General features: G+C 44.0%; 1 protein-coding gene across 2 annotated transcripts in view; it reads right to left on the bottom strand.

The window, feature by feature from the left end:
- IPPK (inositol-pentakisphosphate 2-kinase) overlaps window positions 1-20,714 on the bottom strand; it is a 322,707-nt gene that overhangs the window by 131,780 nt on the left and 170,213 nt on the right. For both annotated transcript variants that reach the window (XM_069643864.1, XM_069643865.1), the window contains one exon: window positions 19,738-19,810. In XM_069643864.1, coding sequence (XP_069499965.1) covers window positions 19,738-19,810 — 73 coding nt within the window. The remainder of the gene's footprint in view (window positions 1-19,737; window positions 19,811-20,714) is intronic.

Genomic DNA, 20,714 nt, shown 5'->3' with positions numbered 1-20,714 from the left:
CGTCTTAACTCGCTCACTCTTCCCCAAGACTTTCAAATCTACAACTGTCTAGCCGCCATTGAAGAAAAACCAGCACACTAGCGCCCAGTTTCTCTACTTCATAATTATTCAAAAGTCCTTCAGCTGGTGTTTTTCGATCGAATCACCGAGTACCTTGAGGATAATGGCCTTGGAGATCCACTTCTATCCATCTTCCAACACCCCACCCCTGCATGTCCCTCTCTAATGCTCTCCACTCCAAACTATTCCATGTTCATCCTTTTTGGTCTTGATAATGTTGACAACTCCTCTCCAGGACATTGGGTTTCACAAATCTGCTCCTGCCTAGGTTGCCTCCTAACTGCAAAGTTGATCATTTAAAATCTCTTGGAACTAGCAAACCTCCGATTCCCCTCCACCCCGCCTCCTCGCCGTCTATCCTCCAAGGATTAGTCCTTAGACCTCTGTGATACACCCTTTATACCTTTGTCCTAGGGAGACTTTTCTCCTTCAGCTTTCACCATCACCTTTTTGCTGTTAACACTCAAATGTGTATCTCCTTTCCATCCTTCACCACAGCTAACAAATTATGAATGGTATCACTAAAATTCATCACTGGATGGCTCTCCGCTGCTTCAAGCTCAACTCTTCAAAAGTTGACGTCATCTTTCTCTCAGCTTCCAACGCGATCACTACCTCCCCCTCTTCCATCTCCTTTCCGTCCTGACCTTCTTGCTCCCTCGTCCAAAGCTCACAATCCTGGGGTTCTCTTTGAGAACGACCTACAACTGCAACAATTGATCACTACCACTGCCTCTGCTGTTCGTATGAACCTCCTCAAAATCAGGAAAATGCATCCTTATCCTACTAACCACTCTACAAAAACTCTAATCTTCACTTTTGTGCTCAGCAAACTGGACTACAGTTCACGCCTACGCCTTGGCCTTCTCTACTCCTTCCTCCCTCCAGACAAACTCCTACTTTGCTACCTGCACTCTTGTTAGGGAGAAGGAACAAGTTACTTACCTGTAACTGTTATCCAGCATGTTATCCAGCATGGGTCTGCCATGGATTCACATGCTCAAGAATATTCCCCCGTCGTCAGGCTGGGAATCCTCAGTAATAGAAAAACCAATTTCAGTTTTGTTTCCAAACTGTCTCTCCTATAAATCAATCACGGAGCTGTGGGTCATACTGCCCTCCACCTAAGCTCCTACTCTGGCAGCCACCTTCAGATTTGGTAGCACGAAAGTGGGTTTGCATGTGAATCCATGCCAGACACATGCTGAAGAACAACAGTTACAGGTAAGTAACTTGTTCCTTCTCCAGCATGGGGTCTGGCATGGATTCACATGCTCATGAATAAAGAACACATAGCAGTACACACAGGCACAACCATAGGAGGTGGCAAGCCTCAACAGAAGCAATCTCTTACCTCCTCACCAGGCTCACCTCAAGCGAACAGGTTGCGCAGCACTGCTCGGCCGACTCTGGACTCCTCCCTGGTGCGTCGAGCTCGACATAGCAGCCGTGCAGATGTCCAGAAGGGACACACCAGGCAGGAATGCATTTGTAGCAGCAATCACTTAGGTAGAAATGGCTCTTGGACGGCCAGGCAAAGGTCGGTTTGTCAACCGATGACAGTGAGTGAAAGGGCTGGAGAGCCACGTGGAAATGGAAGCCTTGGACAGGGCCTTCCCATGGTTCACAGAACCAAAGTTCACAAAAAACGGAGAAGTTCTCCGGAAACTCTTAGTGCGGGCCACATAAAACGTCTGTGCTATAGCCACATCCAGCAAATGCAAAGGCCTTTCAGCCAGCGACTAAGGCGTCGGAAAAAACACAGGTAACATCAAGGGCTCATCTAGATGAAAGTATGAAGGCAAAGGCTCGAACAGGGCTCCCATGAGCCTAGTAAGTACCACATTGAGCTCCCACGCCGGGTCCGGTCCCAGAGCCTCCACCTGCGGGAACGAGCGGAACAGTCCCTTGATGAATTCCTTAACCAACTGGTGTTACCATAAGGATGGCCATCATGGGGATCTGGTGTAGCGGGAGAAAGCCGCCAGATGAACATTGGATACTTGAGTCAGACCCGATTTAGCCAACGACAGCAAATATTGCAGTACCTGAGGGGCCATGACCCTCAGTGGGTCAAACTTCTGAGAACAGCACAAAATTACGAATCGCTTCCATTTGTGTCCGTAGCATTTCAAAGTAGATGATGCCCTGGCCTTGGCGAGTACCTTCTTGCAGTCTGCAGCGGGGATCGTAACCCACGAACTCTAATGCTGCAGGAGCCCAGCCTTCAGGTTCAGCGATCGTGGTGCAGGATGGCGCCTCCTTCCCTGGCAAGAATATCTGTGATCACCGACAACTTGACTGGCGGGGACGCGGACATGCTGAAAAGGTCCGCTCCACCGCTTACTTTTCTGATTCAGCCACTGCTTGGATCAGCTCCTTTCTCAGCGACACATGAGGGTTTTCTCCCCCTCAGCGGCTGCAGACCCAGCCCCCATCCATTGTGACGTCCCACAAGGCTCATGTGTGTCACTCACACTCTACAATGTGTTCACCAAACCGCTCTTTGATGTTCTTGATTATCTGGGTGTTTCGTACACTAATTATGCCGATGACACCCAGATACTCATCCCCATTACAGGTGATCACATTGCAGACACCAAGGCCCTGAACGAAATATACTTGGTAATCCAGGCTTGGATGGCCCAACATGAACTTTGTCTCAATGACGATAAGACGGCGCTCCTAATCTTGGGCTCCGCTCAACGGCTTAATAAACTAGATCACCTGTATCACTCCCTCACCATCGATGGCAATGTCATTAATGTGTCCAAGGATACCAAAACCTTGGGCATCTATCTTGATTCCCCCTTATCCCCGTCAAGACAAACTAATGCTGTCAGATCAGCGTTGGCATATACCTGCAAACTCATTGTGGCCTGCAGACCTTTTCTGTCCACCCCCGACAGCATCGTCCTAGCTAGAACGCTTGTGTCTAAGATAGACTACTGTAGTGCCCTCTACCTGGGGACCAGCCAGTCCAACATGAACAAACTGCAAATTACCCAGAATAACGCCATTAGAGCGGCATTAAATATTCCAAGAAACCAACACATTTCTGATACAAGGACCAATTTGCATTGGCTCCCTGTCAAACAAAGCATTGCGCTGAAAACACTTGCCCTCACCCATAAATGCCTGACTAACAAGGCCCCACCCCTACCTCTCCAACCGCCTCTCTTTGCATACTTCCTCTCCACCACAGAGAACTGGCCAGCTACACAGCCTATCCTTGCCAAGATTCAGACTTCAAAAGGCTGGGGGTTCTAGTTTCCGTGTTCTGGCCACTAAGCTATGGAATTCACTTCCATCCGATATCAGGACTGAGCCTTCCTTCAACTCCTTCAAATTAAAAACGAAATCATGGCTTTACGCTCAAATCTGAGGGAGCCTCTGCCTTGGCAATCACCTGAGCAATCTGCCTTCTGACTATTTTTGCCTCTGCATGAAAAAGGTTCTCAGTGCTATAGTGCTTGGAGAAGTCTTGACTAATTGTAAAGCGCTTGGAGGTGTGCAGGAAGGCGCTAACTCCTCCCCAACATTCCCCCCTTTCGTAACTTCTACAGTAACAAACTCATCCCCACCCGACATATCTACAACCCCAGAAATATTAGTTTGAGTTCGCAGTTTATTGTATGGCAATGTGTTTTAGATCCCCCAATTGATATCATCTTTGCACTATTGGGGACTATATGAACACAACATCAGAGACCCAATTGGCACGTGCAGAAGAGTACCAAGAAGAACACGATCACAGTCACCAGTAGTTTTACTGCTGCCCCCAGCCATGACGGGACCCAATGAAAGGCAAGAGATAGCCAATCTCTGTTATGAACTTTACCTTCTTTCTTCATTTGAACACCTAGATTGTGCACCACCTTGATGACCTGGGATAGGGACCCATTCTCAGGATCCTCCAGGGGAACAAGAGTGCAGCAGCTGCTTATACCTCAGCTGCTTATACCCAGGAGCCAAAAATGATGAAAAAGAAAGTCTCTGACGAGCTAAAAGGCCGATACTCGTAAGGTATTCCTCTGAGCAGCGCCAAACAGTCTTGAGACAGTTTGATCTCTTCTTTCTTCCCCGCCATTGAAATCGTCATTTTTCTGGCAGCATACCAAAACTCTTGTGTGATCTACAAGCTTTGTGCTTCTTTAGGTGCTGGAATGGCTGTTGGCACCTCGACAGGCATTTCTTTTCCCTTCAGGTGTTCTTCCAGGATTACTAGTAGCACTGAGTGCAGGGTGCCCAGTGAATGCTTACCCCTTCATGAGTGGGAGGTGCAGCAAGTAGGCTTATCGGCCACAAACCCAGTAGTAATCCATCACCGCTGCTGTACCTTTCGTCTTATCAGGGATTACAAGAGTGTGGTCGCTCTGTCTGTTTGCGCCAACAGGAACTGTTCCTTCATTGAGTCTATGGCTCTATGTATTCACACTGGCTTCTTCATTGTTGCAATCCATGACATCCTTGTGATGTACTGGGACCAGATTTGCGCACACAGTCTCCATTTTGGATATTGCTTCTCCGCTGTACTCGATTAGTCCATCTGCCGGGCACGTCACTGTGGTGCCCTGCCATTTGTCAATGCCATTTGAGTAACCTTCCAAGGAAAAATATGGTACTTGTAGACACTGGCAGTATTTTGTGTTGCCATTGCATAAAGCTGGGTCTAGATCAATGCTCCTCAACTGCACGCTGTGTGCCTGGAATGTGCCCATTATCCGCTATAATGCAAGAAGTACCAGGAATTGTGCCTCTGTAATTGGGACTGGATGTGGAGCCCCTGATGTGTGCGGGATAAGTGCAGACATGTAACAGCTTTCATTGATTATATTCCTTGCTGCAAGGACACATCAGAGTACCAGCTATTCAATGGTTCTAAATGCTGGACATCAGAAATGGTGTCAAAGCCCAACCCCTTATATAAGTCATACGTCATTCATCCTTCCCGTTTCATTTGTCTAAGAAAACTTGTAGTGGTGGCAGGCAAAAAGTGATCCATTTTGTATTTCTTTTTATATAGACATATTTGCATTATTTTCCAACTGTCCACCCCCCCTTTATATGGCCACCCCATATAATAGACATACCTTCATCCACTCCAACAACCACAACCAGTGTCATACAAAACATCATACTTTATATAATGCATAGTTCCTAGAACAAATGACCTTTTTCTTAATCTTATCCCTACATAACAGTGGTTTGAACAGAGTCAGGCATCCTTGCCTATTCCTAAGAGGAGAAAAAAAAAAGGTTATCGAGAAAGAAAGAGCAAGAGAGAACAAGGGAGAGAGAGAGTAAGAAAGAGCAAGAGAGAAAAAGGGAGAGAGGGAGAAAGAGGGAAAGGTAAAAGGAGATGAAAAGAGAGAGTGAAAGGGTTCTGGACCTTCAAAAAATTGAAAAAAGATTAAAAAAAATATATATTAAAAAAAAAACACAAATCCGGAATGTGCCACTGCACACCACCCTGGCATGTATTCTCAAAAATGTCTCCTCTTTGGTTATGTCCTTACTAAAACTTTGCCTTGTCTAAGGTGCTATTTGGACAGTCGAGAGATGCACCCAATACTTAACTCCTTCATATGGACGGCGAGAGAAGAACAGGACACCACCTCATATGGACCTTCAAACCCGAGGATGATCAGTTCCCCCAGGTAATAATGGGCCAGTTATAATATTGGTAATGCTGTGTATGGAACTATGGTCTTGCTTTCTACAGGGGTGGTCAATATTTCTTCCCCCGTCCCCCTTTACTGTGCCCCACTACTGCCCGTGTGCCTCCGTCCCATCCCCATGTCAATTATTTATGACCCATCAACATATAATATATTTCCATCCATCATTGCATGAGCCGTAGCCGTTCATCAGAGTGGGAAAATAAATACAACTCCTGTATATAATCCAGAGTTGCTAAAACAAGGGCAGTGCACATAGCTTCTTTTAAGTCCTCAAATTGTCGAGTCATTTCTTCAGTCCACTCCAAGTCCCCAGTCGTTCCCTGAGACTTTATAACAGTGGCCTTGTGTAGACTGCGTAGTCCAGGATCCATGCCCTACAATAACTGCATGCCCAAAAAACGTCTACATTTCCTTCACAGTACTGGGCCCAGGGGCGGCGCGCACTGGCAAAATGAGTTGTCCCTCCTGCACGGATGTTCCTTTTCACTACATACAAACCGATCATCCAAATACTGGATGATTGTGCTAAGCACCTTACTTCAATGTAATCTGCAATGGGGAATGTACTTCAATTGGGAAGTTAATAACTTCAGTACTGTATACAAATCATGTGATGATTAATGTACTAAAAAACATATCTGTTGATATGACTATAATGTCACCATGTATAATTACTCTAACAACATTTTAAGTTGAGCGGTAGAATGGGGAATATATATTTGAATATCCTAACCAGATTGTCTGACCCAGTACCAGATAATAAGTTCTTTGGAGGATTGCAGGTGAAATCGTGAATACATACCATGGTACGCAGTACTCATGTAGCCACAAAAATGCGTGATATTTCATCTCAAATTTAGTACATATACTCTTATTCATATCATTATTTTTAAATATGCACTTGTTTAGGTTAAGTAAACATTTTCTAAATATTAACGCAGCATTAATTTAGTATTGAAATTTTATTTTTAATTGAAGGGTGGATAAAACGCCTGGTTTTTATTGAAACCTCCATTGACAATATATAGTTTAAGCCGAGCACATAGAGTAGACAAAGAAAGGAAATACGCGTCGTCGTCAAGGAAACCGCTTTAAAAAGGGATTCCAAGATGGCGATGGCGTTCCCAACAACGCCAACGTGGGTGAATTAGCCGTTAGAAGGTGAGCAACCTCTGCTTTCAGGCAATATGTTTAAGATTTCGGGCAATGTGAAATTAAAAACTTTCAATCACCAAGCATCTGATAATTGTATGGAATTAGATGAGTTTTTTGATCACGGAAAGCGAACGCATGGATCACAACGTTATTCAGAGATTGTGAGATAAATATACAATTGAGTGTTGGGACGTTACTTAGCTAACTTTACAGGTTGTAATAGTGATGTTTATATAGTAGTTGAATGCATGAGTGACTATAGTCAATATCTCAGAAATACCAGGTAATTTCAGTAAACAATATATATTTCACTTCTCTCAATTGGAAGAAGTAGATTAAATATATTTAGTTATATGTAATTGGCAGAGAAGGAGCATGAGATTAAACCCAATATAATTCTAAACAAGCGCAACACTATCAGTGGATATTTCATATACCTCAGGGTAAGTCACTATTTGCTAGAGTATACAACAGACAACTTCAATTGAATAATATCATGCAATCATTGTTAATTTTGTATTTTTCTCTATTTTTCTCTTTTTCTCCAATTCATTTATTCATTTATTTTGTTTCTACATTGTATAATTGATGGAATCAAATCATTCTTGTTTCTGTTTGTTTGGTACTCTGTGTACCCACTTTTTCTCTCCCTTGTGCTATGTTTAATCTATTTGCATAAATGCCTGTTTTGTCGTATGACCCATACAATCCTCCCCGTCACCAATCCTTAATCTTGGTCTGTAAATTGGTATCTTTAACATAATTCGGGGGGGGGGGGGGAACTATCATTGGGGGAATGTTGTGATTGTACACAAATTTGTTTGTATTTGAATTTTTGAATCAATTATCCAATGATAGATCATGTTATGAATATTACTAGAATACACCTGAGTAGCCCAGATTTGAGAAAGGCTCCATTGAGCCGAAACACGTGTCATACAGGGCGCTTTTGACTTTATGTTTTTGACCCTATAGAGGGCGTTTTGACGAAACAAAAACATTTTTTGATTCAATAAAAATCAGATAACTTTTTGAAAGAAATTGGCACAGAGTTACTTCTTGATATAATAGTATTGAAGTATATTTAGGTGCGATTATGTTGCCTCCTAATTATGAATGTTTTATAACAGACAGATTAAATACTATTCATCAAAGAAACCTTGAGTGCAAGAGATTATTTGAACACTTGTGATTGTAGTCCTTTGTGTAACATCATTACTGCTCACGTTAGCCTCTTGATATGAGCCTGGCTGTTCAGCCCCACTACCATAACTGTGGTACAGACTTAGACCAAAGGTTGGTTTTGCTTACAGCTGGAGTCCTAGTTGTGTGCATTGGTCCCAAAGGGTACTGCATACAAACTTTGCTTAACAGGCAAATACATGGTGCCAACCACATGTTACACAGCGGCAAGGACACAGATGCAAACGTCCAATAAAAGGCAAAATACATGGTGCCTTCCCCCATGTTGCAGGGCGCCAGCATACACAGATGCAAAAGTCAATTCAAGGAGCATAAACATGGTGCCTACCCCAAGCTGCAGGGCAGCACTGCACACTGAGGCAAAAGTCCAAATAAAAAGCAAAATCCTAGCGAAGTGGCCTTAGGAAGTGGCCTGTTACGCCTGGAAGAAAAGCTGTAGATCCGAGCGGTGAAATCGTTTCAACTATCATTCACGGACTTGATGCTTGAACTTGTGTAATTATTAATTGCCCTTTAGCAACACGTATTTGTATAATATTAAGTTGCCACACTACTACTTATTTTATTTAGAAGCCCCTCCCCTTGCCCACGTGAATCCTTAAAGAGGCACGCGCCCATGCGTGCACGCTCTTGCAAAGTGGCCTTAGGAAGAGGCCTGTTAAGCCTGGGGGCATGGGGCGAGCGAGGTACAGTACGTCGTAACGTGTGGCAGTTTTCCGTCTTGTCTAAACTGAGTGGGCATAGTGTCACACTCCAAGAGTGAACCCAATAATAAAGCTAAAACAGGCACAGTTCGGAGATGTACATCCTTTGCTTTTTGTGGTAACCTGACTCAAAGAAGGCCATACTCCTCTTGGGCAACCCAAACAGAAAAGTATAGTATAGCAGTTCAAAATAACGGGATGTCCAATCAAGGGTCAATAAAATATATATATAATTTAATTAAACATAAGATATGCAATAACTAAATAGAAATAAATGATAACAATGGAACATGTGTAGTACAAAATGTAAGTTTAAAATACAAATAAAAATCGTTACACCTCAAAAACGTATTCTTTTTCCATGTGTTTTTTAATAAAAATTGGGGCTTGAAAAATCCTCCTGCCATGCCACGCCCCGCATACCACCCCACTCACATTTACTTTTCGGCACACTATAGCCATCATGTAAGGTACTGCCTGCCCTCTATCAAAATCAGTTGTGCACCCCCTGCTCTAGCCCATTGACTTTGGCCTACCTATTGGTGAACTCCAACTATTTGCACTGTTTAAGAGTAACTGTAATATTAGTTTTATTATCTTATGCCTTTTTGCTCCTACTTCAAATGCTCTGAATGTCATTTTGCTCCTCCTACAAAGCAGTTTAAAGGCCTCAGAACCGGATGGTGTGAAGTACTGTAGTATACTTGTGTGATATTGAATGCCTCCTTTTAGTGAATGTTTTCTGACTGTGTAATAAATTAAGAAACCTTGAGTATAAGTATTTGAACACTTGTAATTATAGACCTCTGTGTAACATCCTTACAGCTCACATTACCACTTGAAATAAGCCTGGCTGCTCAACTCACTACCAAAAATTGTGTGGTACAGACTTAGACCAAAGGTTGGTTTTGATTACACCTGTAGTCCTAGTTGTGTGTAGTGGTCCCAGAGGGCACTGCATACAAACATTGCCTAACAGTCACCAGTGGGGATCTCATGCTGGCCCCAAGCCTGGTGATAGTGAAAACAGGAGCAAACTGATGTAACAGATTTGCACTCCTCCTGTTATTCCAGCTTCAGATTAAAAAGAGAGCTTAACTCCTATCTTCCCATCTAAAGGTTGTCCCCTGAGGAGGTTCACTCTCCTCCTCCTCCTCCTCCTGAGCAGAGGCTACAAGCAAAGCTCCCAGTTCTGGTCTAGAGACATAGGCTTTTAGACAGTTGGTGTGAAAGTCACTGGGTGCCTCCTTGGGATTGCCTAAATCCACCAAATAATTGACCTCTCCAAGTTTTCCCACAACCCTGAATGATCCAATCCACTTGTCCTGTAAGGCCCTCTACCTTGTAGGTACCATAACTAAAACTAGCTGGTCTTGAGTATACTCAACCATGTTGGCCATCTGGTCATGCCAATGCTTCACCAGAGCCTGAACTGCTTTCAAGTTATCAGAAGCTTCGGTCATCATGTGTCATTCTCCTTCGGAGAAGAAACACAGTCAGTGACTCACTGGCTTGGGGGAAGGAACACTCTCCAACCCCTCCTTAATTAGGGCCAAGGGACCTCTAACTGGATGACCATAGAGGAGTTCAAAGGGACTAAATCCAATTCCCTCCTGAGGGGCTTCTCTATAAGCAAAGAAAGGCATGGCAGTAGAAGGTCCCACTTTCTTCTATGGGGTTCCTCTAAAGCACCTATCATGCTCTTCATAGTTCGGTTAAACCTCTCTACCAACTCATTTGTCTGGGGATGGTAGGCAGTTGAGAACTTGTAAGTCACTCTGCAGTTTTTCCACAGGGCCTGCATGTAGTGGGACAAAGTTTGATCCCCTGTCAGAGATGACTTCCTTATGAAAACCTACCCTGGTAAAAATACCAAGTAGGGCCTTAGCTACTCCCTGCGCAGTAACAATCCTCATAGGTATAGCTTCAGGATACCTGGTAGCATGGTCTACCACAACCAATATAAAATTGGTTGCCTGAAGATGAGGGAGGGTTTAAGGGATCAGCAATTTTGATTCCTAACCTCTCAAAAGGATCTCCCATCATTGGGAGAGGCATCAAAAAGGTGCCACATTCTTTGCTCCACTCTTTCCAGAAGTCTGACAAGTGTGACAGCGTTTACAGAAGCCATCTACATCAGACCCCAATTTAGGCCAGAAGAAATAAAGAGGAATCCTTTCTTTGGTCTTCTTAAAGTTTACCAAAGGAATCTCATGGGCTAACTGTAGAATCTGGTGTCTTATCTACTGAGGCACTACAAGTCTCCTGTAGTCCACTGGGATAGACTCAGTAGGTTTGATGTAAAAGAGGCCATCCTCCCAGTACAACCTGTACTTCCCTAGCTCTTGCTGGGAAGCTGCATGTTGGCGAAGTCCTTCAAGAATAGGACACTCCTTGACCTCTGCTGAAGTCTGCCCTACAGGGGCCTTCTTCTGCAAGTAAAGACTGCAGCTCAGGATGGTCTTTAGGATACAGATCTCCAACAGGGGGGAGGTCTTCTTCCAGCTCTGAATCTTCAGCAGCTGATTCAACATCTTGTGGTTGTTTCTCATACTCAGCCTCAGCTGGTGGAGTAGTCACAGGTTTGTCCTCTTGAGGGATGTCCTGGTTTGATGCACAGGACTGCTTATCTTTCTTGTTTCCCCGAGACTTTGGGTTTCCACTTTGTCTCCTTTTTCCTGGAAACAGAAGTTGGCATTTCCTGTAGACTGGGTGTTATAGGTTCTCCTGTAACAATCTCTTGAGTCATCTAGGGTGAGCTCTCTGGCCTTCCTTGTCTGCTCCCGTTTGTTTTACTGGGAGGCCTGGGGGTGCTTGATACAACTCCAAGAGTTTTTAAGTCATTCCCCAGCAGGACTCTCCCAGGCACCTCACTTTGTACACTGACCGGTATTCCTACAATCATATTGTTGCACTGGATGAAAGCTGGTAGTCTTGGAAGTATTTGGACAGGGCCTCCAGCAAGCTTAGTGAGGCCGTTGGGTGCTTTAGCAACATCCTCAGGTTTGAAAAAAGTTTCATCCACCACTGTAATGCTGGCCCCAGTGTCTCTAATGGCAAAGGTCTCATGTCAATTAACAAGTACACTGTCCTTGTGTTCTTTTGTGTTATCTGGTATAGAAGTATATACATCTAAATTCTGCTGTTCCCACAGTCCCAGGGACACGAACGAAACACTGGCAGAGACACCAATGGGGGTTTCAGCCAATAGTTCAAAGTCTCCATTTGCCATATGTACTTCTCCCTCAGGCAGGAAGGCTAAAGGGGGCAGTGTGGACCCCTGGTTTATCCTTGTCTCTGGGATCACCTTTCACATGGTCAGTAGATCCACACGCATAACATTTTCCAAATGTTTTGACAAATGGGGGCTTCTGCTGACCTCCATCTGGTTTGCCACCAGATAAATCAATAGACTGATCTGGTTTCCTATGTGGCTTACCATTTTTTCTGTTCCTGGCCCTCTTTTGGATTGGAGGTTTTAGAATTCTCTTTGTCATATTTCTTTTGTTGCTTCCACTCATCCATTTTATGAGTGGCCCCAGAATCCTTGTGAGTAGCCCTATTGGCAACCCGCAAGTCAGCAGCTTTTGCTAGCTTCTTCTGATCAATCTCTTTAGAGTCAGCCAAATGCTGTCTCAGCTCAGGAGAGCAGGCATCAAAGATAGATTCCAACAAAAAACGATCTAATTGCTTCAAAAGTATTAACTCTGTAACCCTTAACCCAACCATCTAAGTTTTTCAAACATTCACACCCCCAGGTAGCCTAAGGGGTACCCATCAGTCTTTTTGAGGGTCCTAAACCTCTTAAGGTACTGGGAAGGAGTTTTCCCAAATCTAGCTATTAAAGCTAGCTTCACGTTTTCATACTCCAATCTTTCAAGTCCCCCCCCACGTCCACCTCCTCCATTACAGCATCAGTTGCAACCTGGGGGAGCCTAGACAAAAACCAAAGGATCAACGGATTCCCTCTGAAACCCTGTATCCCATAGTTCTATTCAAAAGCACCCAACCAATCCAAAATATCAAGTTTCACCTCTTACATACTTACAGCTTCTTCAGGCATGCGAGGTCTCTCAGGACTGGAAGAACTAGAAGACTCAGGGATAGAAACATTTTCAAGAGCCAATATCTTCATTTCAAGAGCATGTTGTAATTCCATTTCCCTTAGTTTGAGATCATGAAGTTTGGCTTCAGCTGGGATTTGCAATTTTTTAAACTCTAACCCAAATCTCATTTTTTCAAGAGACACATTCCGGACTCGGTACTGGATCTGGTAGGGTCCCTGTGGCTAAAGGCTGAGGCCTAAGAGCTTGTTGAGGTAAAGAGGAGCTCACATCCTGAGACTCTTCTAACGCTTCTGAATCTTCAATAGCAGAGTTAGACTCTGAATCATTATCATCCTCATCATCATTTTCCACATTTTCTGAGATGGCAGGTGTGATGGGCCTAATACTCAGGTTTTGCTGATTGATCAATTTTTCAATCAATTCATTTTTCTTTCCTTTAACAGGGAGATTCCTAACCTTACACATTTCTTGCAGTTGCTCTACTGTTAGAAGGATTAGGGCTTACTGTTTGAAGTTATCCATATCTGGCATGTTACAATTGCTTTTCTAGTGGTACTTAACCTTGTGAAGGTTACTATTTGAACACAAGTAAAGCAGAACTCTCAATGTAACAACTCTACAATTTATCCTCACCTGCTGCCACCAGGTGTTAGGCAATGTTTGTATGCAGTACCCTCTGGGAACACTACACACAACTATGACTACAGGTGTAAGCAAACCAACCGTTGGTATAAGTCTGTACTACCCAGTTTTGGTAGCGTGTTGAGCAGCCAGGCTCATCTCAAGAGGGGAATGTGAGCAATAATGATGTTACAGAGGTCTACAATCACAGGTGTTCAAATAAACTCTTATACTCAAGATTTCTTGGATAAATACTTATTAATTTATTATCAGCCAGATATAAATTAATTAGAAGGAGGCAATCATATAATAACACAAATTAACTTCAATACTTTTCAAGAGGAGTAAAATGCAAAGGTTATCAGAACATAAAAGACTACAATTATTCTTAGACAGTGCAAGTATTTTGAGTTCACCAGAAGAGTCAATACAATTCCATAGGCTAGGCCAAAGTCAATGGGCTAAAGTCTTGGATAAAGCGGTTCTGTAAGTAAACGGAAAAGTCTCTACAAGTTCTTTGAAGTAGTTTATAAAAAGAAGAATCATGTTGGGTCACAAGCTGATTAGGCCTGCGAGTTGCACGTTCTCTCAGTCTTGTTTTACAGTACCTTTCAATGAAAGATGCAGCTGATTACTTCTGTTTCTGGCAGTTCCTGCAGATCTCACTGTTCCTGGACCTCAGTCGTGGGGACACGAGGGAGGACGTCAGGGGACTACTGCACTGGGACTGGTCACAAGCTCGCAACTGTCAAACTTTAATTTCAGTGGCTGTTTCGCGTTTCAGCTACCGCACTTAAAACGCTGGTCCTGGCTGTCAAGGTTGACTGTCCTTACTTCAGAGGTCCCACACTCAGCTGAGGGTGGGAGTGGGGGGGAAAGGGGGGCGGAGGTTCGGCTCAGCCGGTCCGACGTCGTGGGAGTCCGGAGGATCTTCCAAACGCTTTAGGCCAGTTTACAAGCAATGCACACAATCTGGTGTCCCTCTACCTGGCTCTACGGTTTCCTGCAGCACTCTGAGGAAATGCAACCAGCTCAGAGTTAGGTGTCCAGGTGGCTTAGTTGGGAGTGGATTGGTCCTACCTACTCAAAGGGAGAAGAAGTCCTTTGCAGGGCTTCTCGGTCTGTCGATGCAAACTTGATGATTCGGACCTGCAGCAGGGCTTCACCGGGCAAACCAACGGTCCAGGAGTTTCAGCAGCTGTCCTCTTCAAGCTCTTCTTCGGGTCCTTCGTCCAGTGGTCGACTCTGCCTTCCAAGCCAAGAGACTCCTTTTATTCAGTTCTCTCCCATTCATTCCAGCCTAGCTGCTACTCACCCAGCAGGGTGGCTGTCCTTGCCGGACAGTTAGTCAGCCAATCAGTACAGAGTTCATTTGGGTCTCCGAGGAGACTAAGCACAGGGAGTTTCGGGCACCTCCCACACTTCCTGCCTACCCCAGACACTCTGGAGCCAGAGACGGGTTTCACTCGTAACGGCCGCCAAAGGCGAATGAACAAAGTCCAAACCTGGTTTGGCGCGCAGAGAAAAACTCTAGAAGGACCTTTCCACAAGGACATGGCGAAAAAAAGACCGGGAACCATTTTAGCAATGCTGGCTGGGCGGCATCTTGAAAAACATGGCTCCCGCGATTTAACATGGCTCCTGCGAATTAATGTTATCAGAGCTACAAATAGTTTGCGGTCAGGAAAAATCATGGTAGTTTGTTGCAAAACCACTGCCACCAGCCATTCTGAGAGGAAAGGGTAACATAGGACTTTACACAAGTATCTAGACAGGGGATATTAGGCAACCCCTGCAGCACTATATAGGAAGATATAGTGTCCTGGTCTAGAAATTTACAGGACTAAGTTAAGTCAATTTCACTCCACTGTTCTGGGAAACAGTAGTTTATCCCAGATAAGGTGTTAAACCTTGGGAAAGCCTGAAAGGCTTCCCTGTGTCACTGCACTGAGGGTGCTGCGTGACATGAAAAAGATGAGGCCTATGGAGTTGGTTAGACTCCATAACCAAGAAAACACAGAGGTAAAACACATCAAAATACATGAGAGAGTGGGGAAAAAGGGTCACACTCTCTCCAGGTGAAAAAATCAAGTCCTCAAAATCCAGCAAAGTTGCTGGGGGCCTCTAAGGTGAAGGGAATTAGCATATTTTTTAGAAATTCTCCCTAATAGTTACAACGATAATTGAACCACGATTTTCTGTCTTCTTCTGTGCTCCTTGAAAAGGTGCCAAACATGCAGAACCACATTCAGCTGCGAGGAAAACCTTGCCTAGAGCCTTCATCGATTCCTGCTGCAAACTTCCTTCTGAAGTCTTGTTTTCAGTCGCCACAACATGGAATCCACTGACCAGGTATTTGGATGCAGACCCTGAAGTCCTCCTGCTGCAAAATCTTCTTCAATGTTGAAGTACTGCATTGGCTTGGGTATGTACTTCCCTTAAGTCTCTTGGGATTTGTGTAGCTGTGGGGTGTTTTCTGTGATGGGGAGGCCTATCATCCAATGCACCCACTTCCACCGCTAGAATCCTGCTATGGTGTCTTCAATGAAGCCCCTGGACCCTCTTCTAACTCAGAAGTAAAGTACTCACCCGTTTGCCCAGTCTTCCTAAGTAACTCTGACTTTTGCTACTTAAGAACCTATCCTGACACTGCCTGTTGGACACTAGATCCTAGTGAGCCCCCTTCTGCCACAGAGAATACATGCTCCAAGAATAAGGTAAAGACTTAAGGGATTGGGCCTTTTGCCTAGAAAAGAATATACATGTTTTAAAGTTACGTGTAAAAGAGTTGGTTGGTAACTAACTCTAAGAGTGAACAGTTTCAAAAGTTCTTACTTACCTTGGACGTGTAATGCACTATTCTGGTTAACATTTCTTTCCATAGAAACTGTCTTGCCATTCTAACAAAGTAGATGTCCGGGTATATTACTCGCCTGTGATTAGATTGCGCCTCTTCCCAAAAGTAATGTGTTGGTTTCACCAGATTATTTCTGCAGGGTAATTGTAAGAGTCTCCCCCAACTGGGTCTTGCTTCCCCCGACCTGCTTTTGGCCTGTCCAGAATAAGTCTGTATTAGGTTGTTGCCTACCTAGAATAACTGAGTCATTCAGTAAAGTGTAACATTAGGGTTTACTTTCCTTGTGCTATCTAACCCAGAGTCTCTGGTTCTAACTGTCCCTTATAAATCCTACATCAGCAACTTGTATAGTTGGCAAATCTCTAACTTGGATTCCTTGTGAGATTAAAAAAGTAAATGGCTTTTACTTACCTCGAGTTAGCTGTGTGCCATCCAAAAATAAGTTATAAGAGTTACTGCTTATCTCAATCTGTGTTTCACTGGTCTCAAAAGCACCTGTAATTGAATATTACATCCTTAGGTTTTACTCACCTAGTATAGTTCTAGGTTTTTACTGTACCTGGAATAAGTGTTCCACTATTCAAAAAAAGTATATTGTCCAGTTGACCGATTGTGTGATTTGTACTGAGGGTCACTGTACAAATTATAGGGTCTACTGCCCTTGCATTACTGAATGTAATTGCTAAAGTAACCATTTTTTTTACTCCAAGAATAGGTGTGACCTATACTGAATGTGAATGAAAAGGTTTCGACTACCTTAGAACTACTGTTAGGTGTTCCAAATGAGGTTTATACTTTGGTCTGTGTTTTTATAATTGTGATTACATATAATCTGTGATAGTACTTATTTACCCCTAGATTGATCTGGGCCTAACCTGTATTTAAATAAATTATTCATTTTTACATACATAGTGTTTATTTGGACGATTTGTATTACAATTTCATTTGTACTGATTCTACAGCCCTCTCTCCCTCCTAAAATAAGGCTGGCTGCTCCGTCTATGCTACCATGAACTCAGGTGGTACAGCCATATACTTGAGTGGAGTTTTGTACTGCCTCAGTTGAATGGTTTTACTAAGCCCTTAGTTGGACTTCAGAAAAACGGTCCTAATCGTCTCCTTGGCAACCTGGATGCACCCAATCATGATTGGCTGGCTGTCCGTGCGGGACAGCCACCCTGCTGTGTGAGTGACCGGTAGGCTGTGCATGAATGGGGAGAAACCTGCATAGAAGGAGAAGCTTCTTGAACTGAAAACAGAGTAGACCGCTGGAAGAAACATCGATGAAGGAATTGTTAAGAGAAACTTGCTGCATCCTTCCAGGACCACTGAACTGGCTGGTCAAGCCCGGCTGCTGTGCTGACACTCCTTTACCAAATGGACTAGAGAAGCTCCGGAGAGGACTACTTCTTCCCGTGGGTTGGGTTAGTGGGACCAAATAAGCCCAAGATCAACTTTGCTGGAGGATCCTGCCCGACTGGCTGAACTTGTTTACTGTGGCAGGAACCAAGAGTGAGGGGTCGGGAAAATCTGTAGTCGAGTGCAACGTCTTTAAGCCCGACCAAAGCACCAGGAAGATCCAGAGGACCCTCCTGAGGCTGTATGACCCAAGCTTCAGTCATCTCACCAGAGTGCTGGTCTCAAGGAGTGAAAGAAGCCCATAGTGTCCATTTTGCCGGTAGCTGAAACCATGAAGTGCCGCTGGACAGAAAAGAGCCCGTAGCTACAGCAGACCTCTGAACTGCTGTGCAGGGGTCCTCCAGACGTTCTCCCTCTTGTCCCCACGACTGAGGCCCAGGAACACAGGATCTGTACCTCTGCAGCCAGCATAGAAGCCAGCTGGATCCTCTTCCAACCTAAGGTACTCTTCTGACTAAGGGGTACTTACCTCTGTGTCTGTATCTTGCTGGTCTCAGTTGAGATTTGCAGTAGCTGCTCTTCTAGAGTTATTCTAGCTCTAACTTTTCACATGTAGACCAGCTTGTGGCCAAACTGATTTTCTACAACAAACTAACTTTGTGCAAGACTTTCGGCTATCTAAGAAGTGCCTCAGCTCCATAGACTGTTCCAAAATGCCTTTGGCTGTCTGGTTCCTTGCAGACTCTTCTGTCCCATTGACTTTCATTTCAACTGTCCCTCATAGGGGATACCTTGGCTTTTAACTAAAATCGCTGGGCAAAGTTTTAATCTTGACTTCATTAGGAGATTTAAAAGTTAACCTTACCCTTCCCTTAACGTTTCCTGTCCTTTCCTCAGAATTCTACCAAGTATAAAAGGTGATATATAAATGCCAATTCTGTCCTAGTAATTGAAGTCACCCCAGGGTGTAGGAAGTGCGTATGAAACATCTCTAACGAATATCTACTTGCTTATCTTGATTCTGAGAAAGTGTTACGAAGTGTATTTTTATTGTTGCACATTGCCCTTTTAAAAAATGCTCATTTTAAACAGACTGAAGTAAAAAACATTTTACTATAAAAACCTGAGTTTAAGTGTTATTGGAATACTTGTATTTGTGGATTTCGATTTTACAGCTCACATTTACCCCTCTTGAGATAAGTCTGGCTGCTCAGTCACACTACCAACTTGTGTAGTACAGACCTATACCAATAGGTGGGTTACCTAATACCAAGAAGACAAGACTGGTGTAGTCTCCTACAGGGTTACTGCATACAATCTTGCCTAACAACTCTGCAACCTACTCAGATCCTCCTCCACTTCTACCTATGGACAACATGCTGGTTGGCTCTCCATGCACCACCGCTCTCTGTTCAAGTTCTCTCTCCTAGTCTACAGGGCTATTAATGGTCTTCCTCCTCAGTTCATGTCTGATTGTATCTCAGTTTACTCACCATCTTGTTCCCGCCAATCCTACTCAGCCCTCAACCTCACTGTCCCATACTCGGCCTTTGCCTCCTGTCGCTTAAGCCATTTCTCCTTACTCGCCGGCTCCACTATAACCCACAACAATAAAAGCCAGCCCAGGATAGAGGGAACTCTCTCTGCCCTCACCACCCTGACCCCACCACCACTGACTCCAATGATGCTAATGTAATTTTGTATAATCAGAACTCCTATTTAGTTTAAAGCATTTGCCCCCTTAGGTTCATGTTACCTTTGTAAGTCACCCGTTTTCTTAGATGCATTTGGTTTCCCTTTTTTTGCTTTGTCCATGACATTTGTCCTAATATTTTTACACCATAATAAGCTGACTCACTACTTGGTCTCATCTCTATGCTATTGTATAAGCACCATTTGTGGGAATGCTTCCGCCATTTGTAAATGTGCTACTGTAAGTCATTTCTGATTGAAAATGCCATACTGGTTCTTGAAATAAATCACAAACTGGCTGGAGAAGGTTAATGAACATGCTCAATAAAGCTTACCTTAAATATTTTTAAATTATTTTGTGCCTCTTGAAGTAAACTTGTCAAGGCAAAGTGCATTCTCTGTTTGTTCCTGTAAGACAAACCACATACATATATATATATTAGCAATATTATTGTTAATCTTGTTGAAAAAAGTTGGTTGTACAATACCTCCTGCACCATTTTCCTTTAGGCAAGCTCCCATTACAGATATTTCAAATGGCTACCATCTCATCCTGGAGAGGAGCATGAGGGAGATTAACATGCATTCTCAACCTGCTCCAGCATACCACTTTATGAACCCTACAACAGAAAGCCAAGTCAAGGATGGAAAGTGTGCGTTTGATGGAGCCTGCAAGGTGCTTCCTTCCTCTGATGTGGAGGGTCAGCTGGATCAGCCTGTTTTGCTGTGAAGCAGTCTGTGCTACTGACTTGCTGTGGCACACCCAGAAGAGGGGAGCATAGTTTGCAGTGGTAGAGATGGGGCTCAGCTACTGTTGCTTGTACACTGCCTTGTCGGATTGCGAAGCGCCCCTGTGAAGCTACTGGCTTTGCTTTGTGCCTGTATACAGAAGTGAAAGTGCTGTGTAGAGGCGTGCGACAATCTGTCAGCGCTGAAACTACTTCTGGGACCGTTCTAAGTTTTAGGAGGCTGCTACCGAGATCATGAATCCCCAGTCTGGCTACAGGGAGCTCTTGTGTTAGTCTCATTGCAACTTCTTTGTGGCGCTGCAGTGTGCATGGTCACTCTTGGCACTATTCTTCTCTTGTATGAAGTTCATCTTGCTAGCATGGATTTTGTCTGCACTGCAGCTTTTGTCCTCTTAACTTTGGCATCTTCAGATACTGTGTTTGTGCATGCCCTGAACAGACTCAACTTGGGCTGACGTTTTGCACACCATGGGCAAGCCTGGTCCAGTGCTGATGTGTACATCTTCTTTGGAAGGTCCCTGGAGTGATTTGTTCACCTTGGCCTTGCACCCACTGTACTGGAG

The sequence above is a fragment of the Ambystoma mexicanum genome, chromosome 2p (assembly GCF_040938575.1).
Source record: "Ambystoma mexicanum isolate Mex_15411 chromosome 2p, UKY_AmexF1_1, whole genome shotgun sequence".
NCBI lineage: Eukaryota > Metazoa > Chordata > Amphibia > Caudata > Ambystomatidae > Ambystoma > Ambystoma mexicanum.
This window is presented reverse-complemented; position numbering and strand designations above follow the sequence as displayed.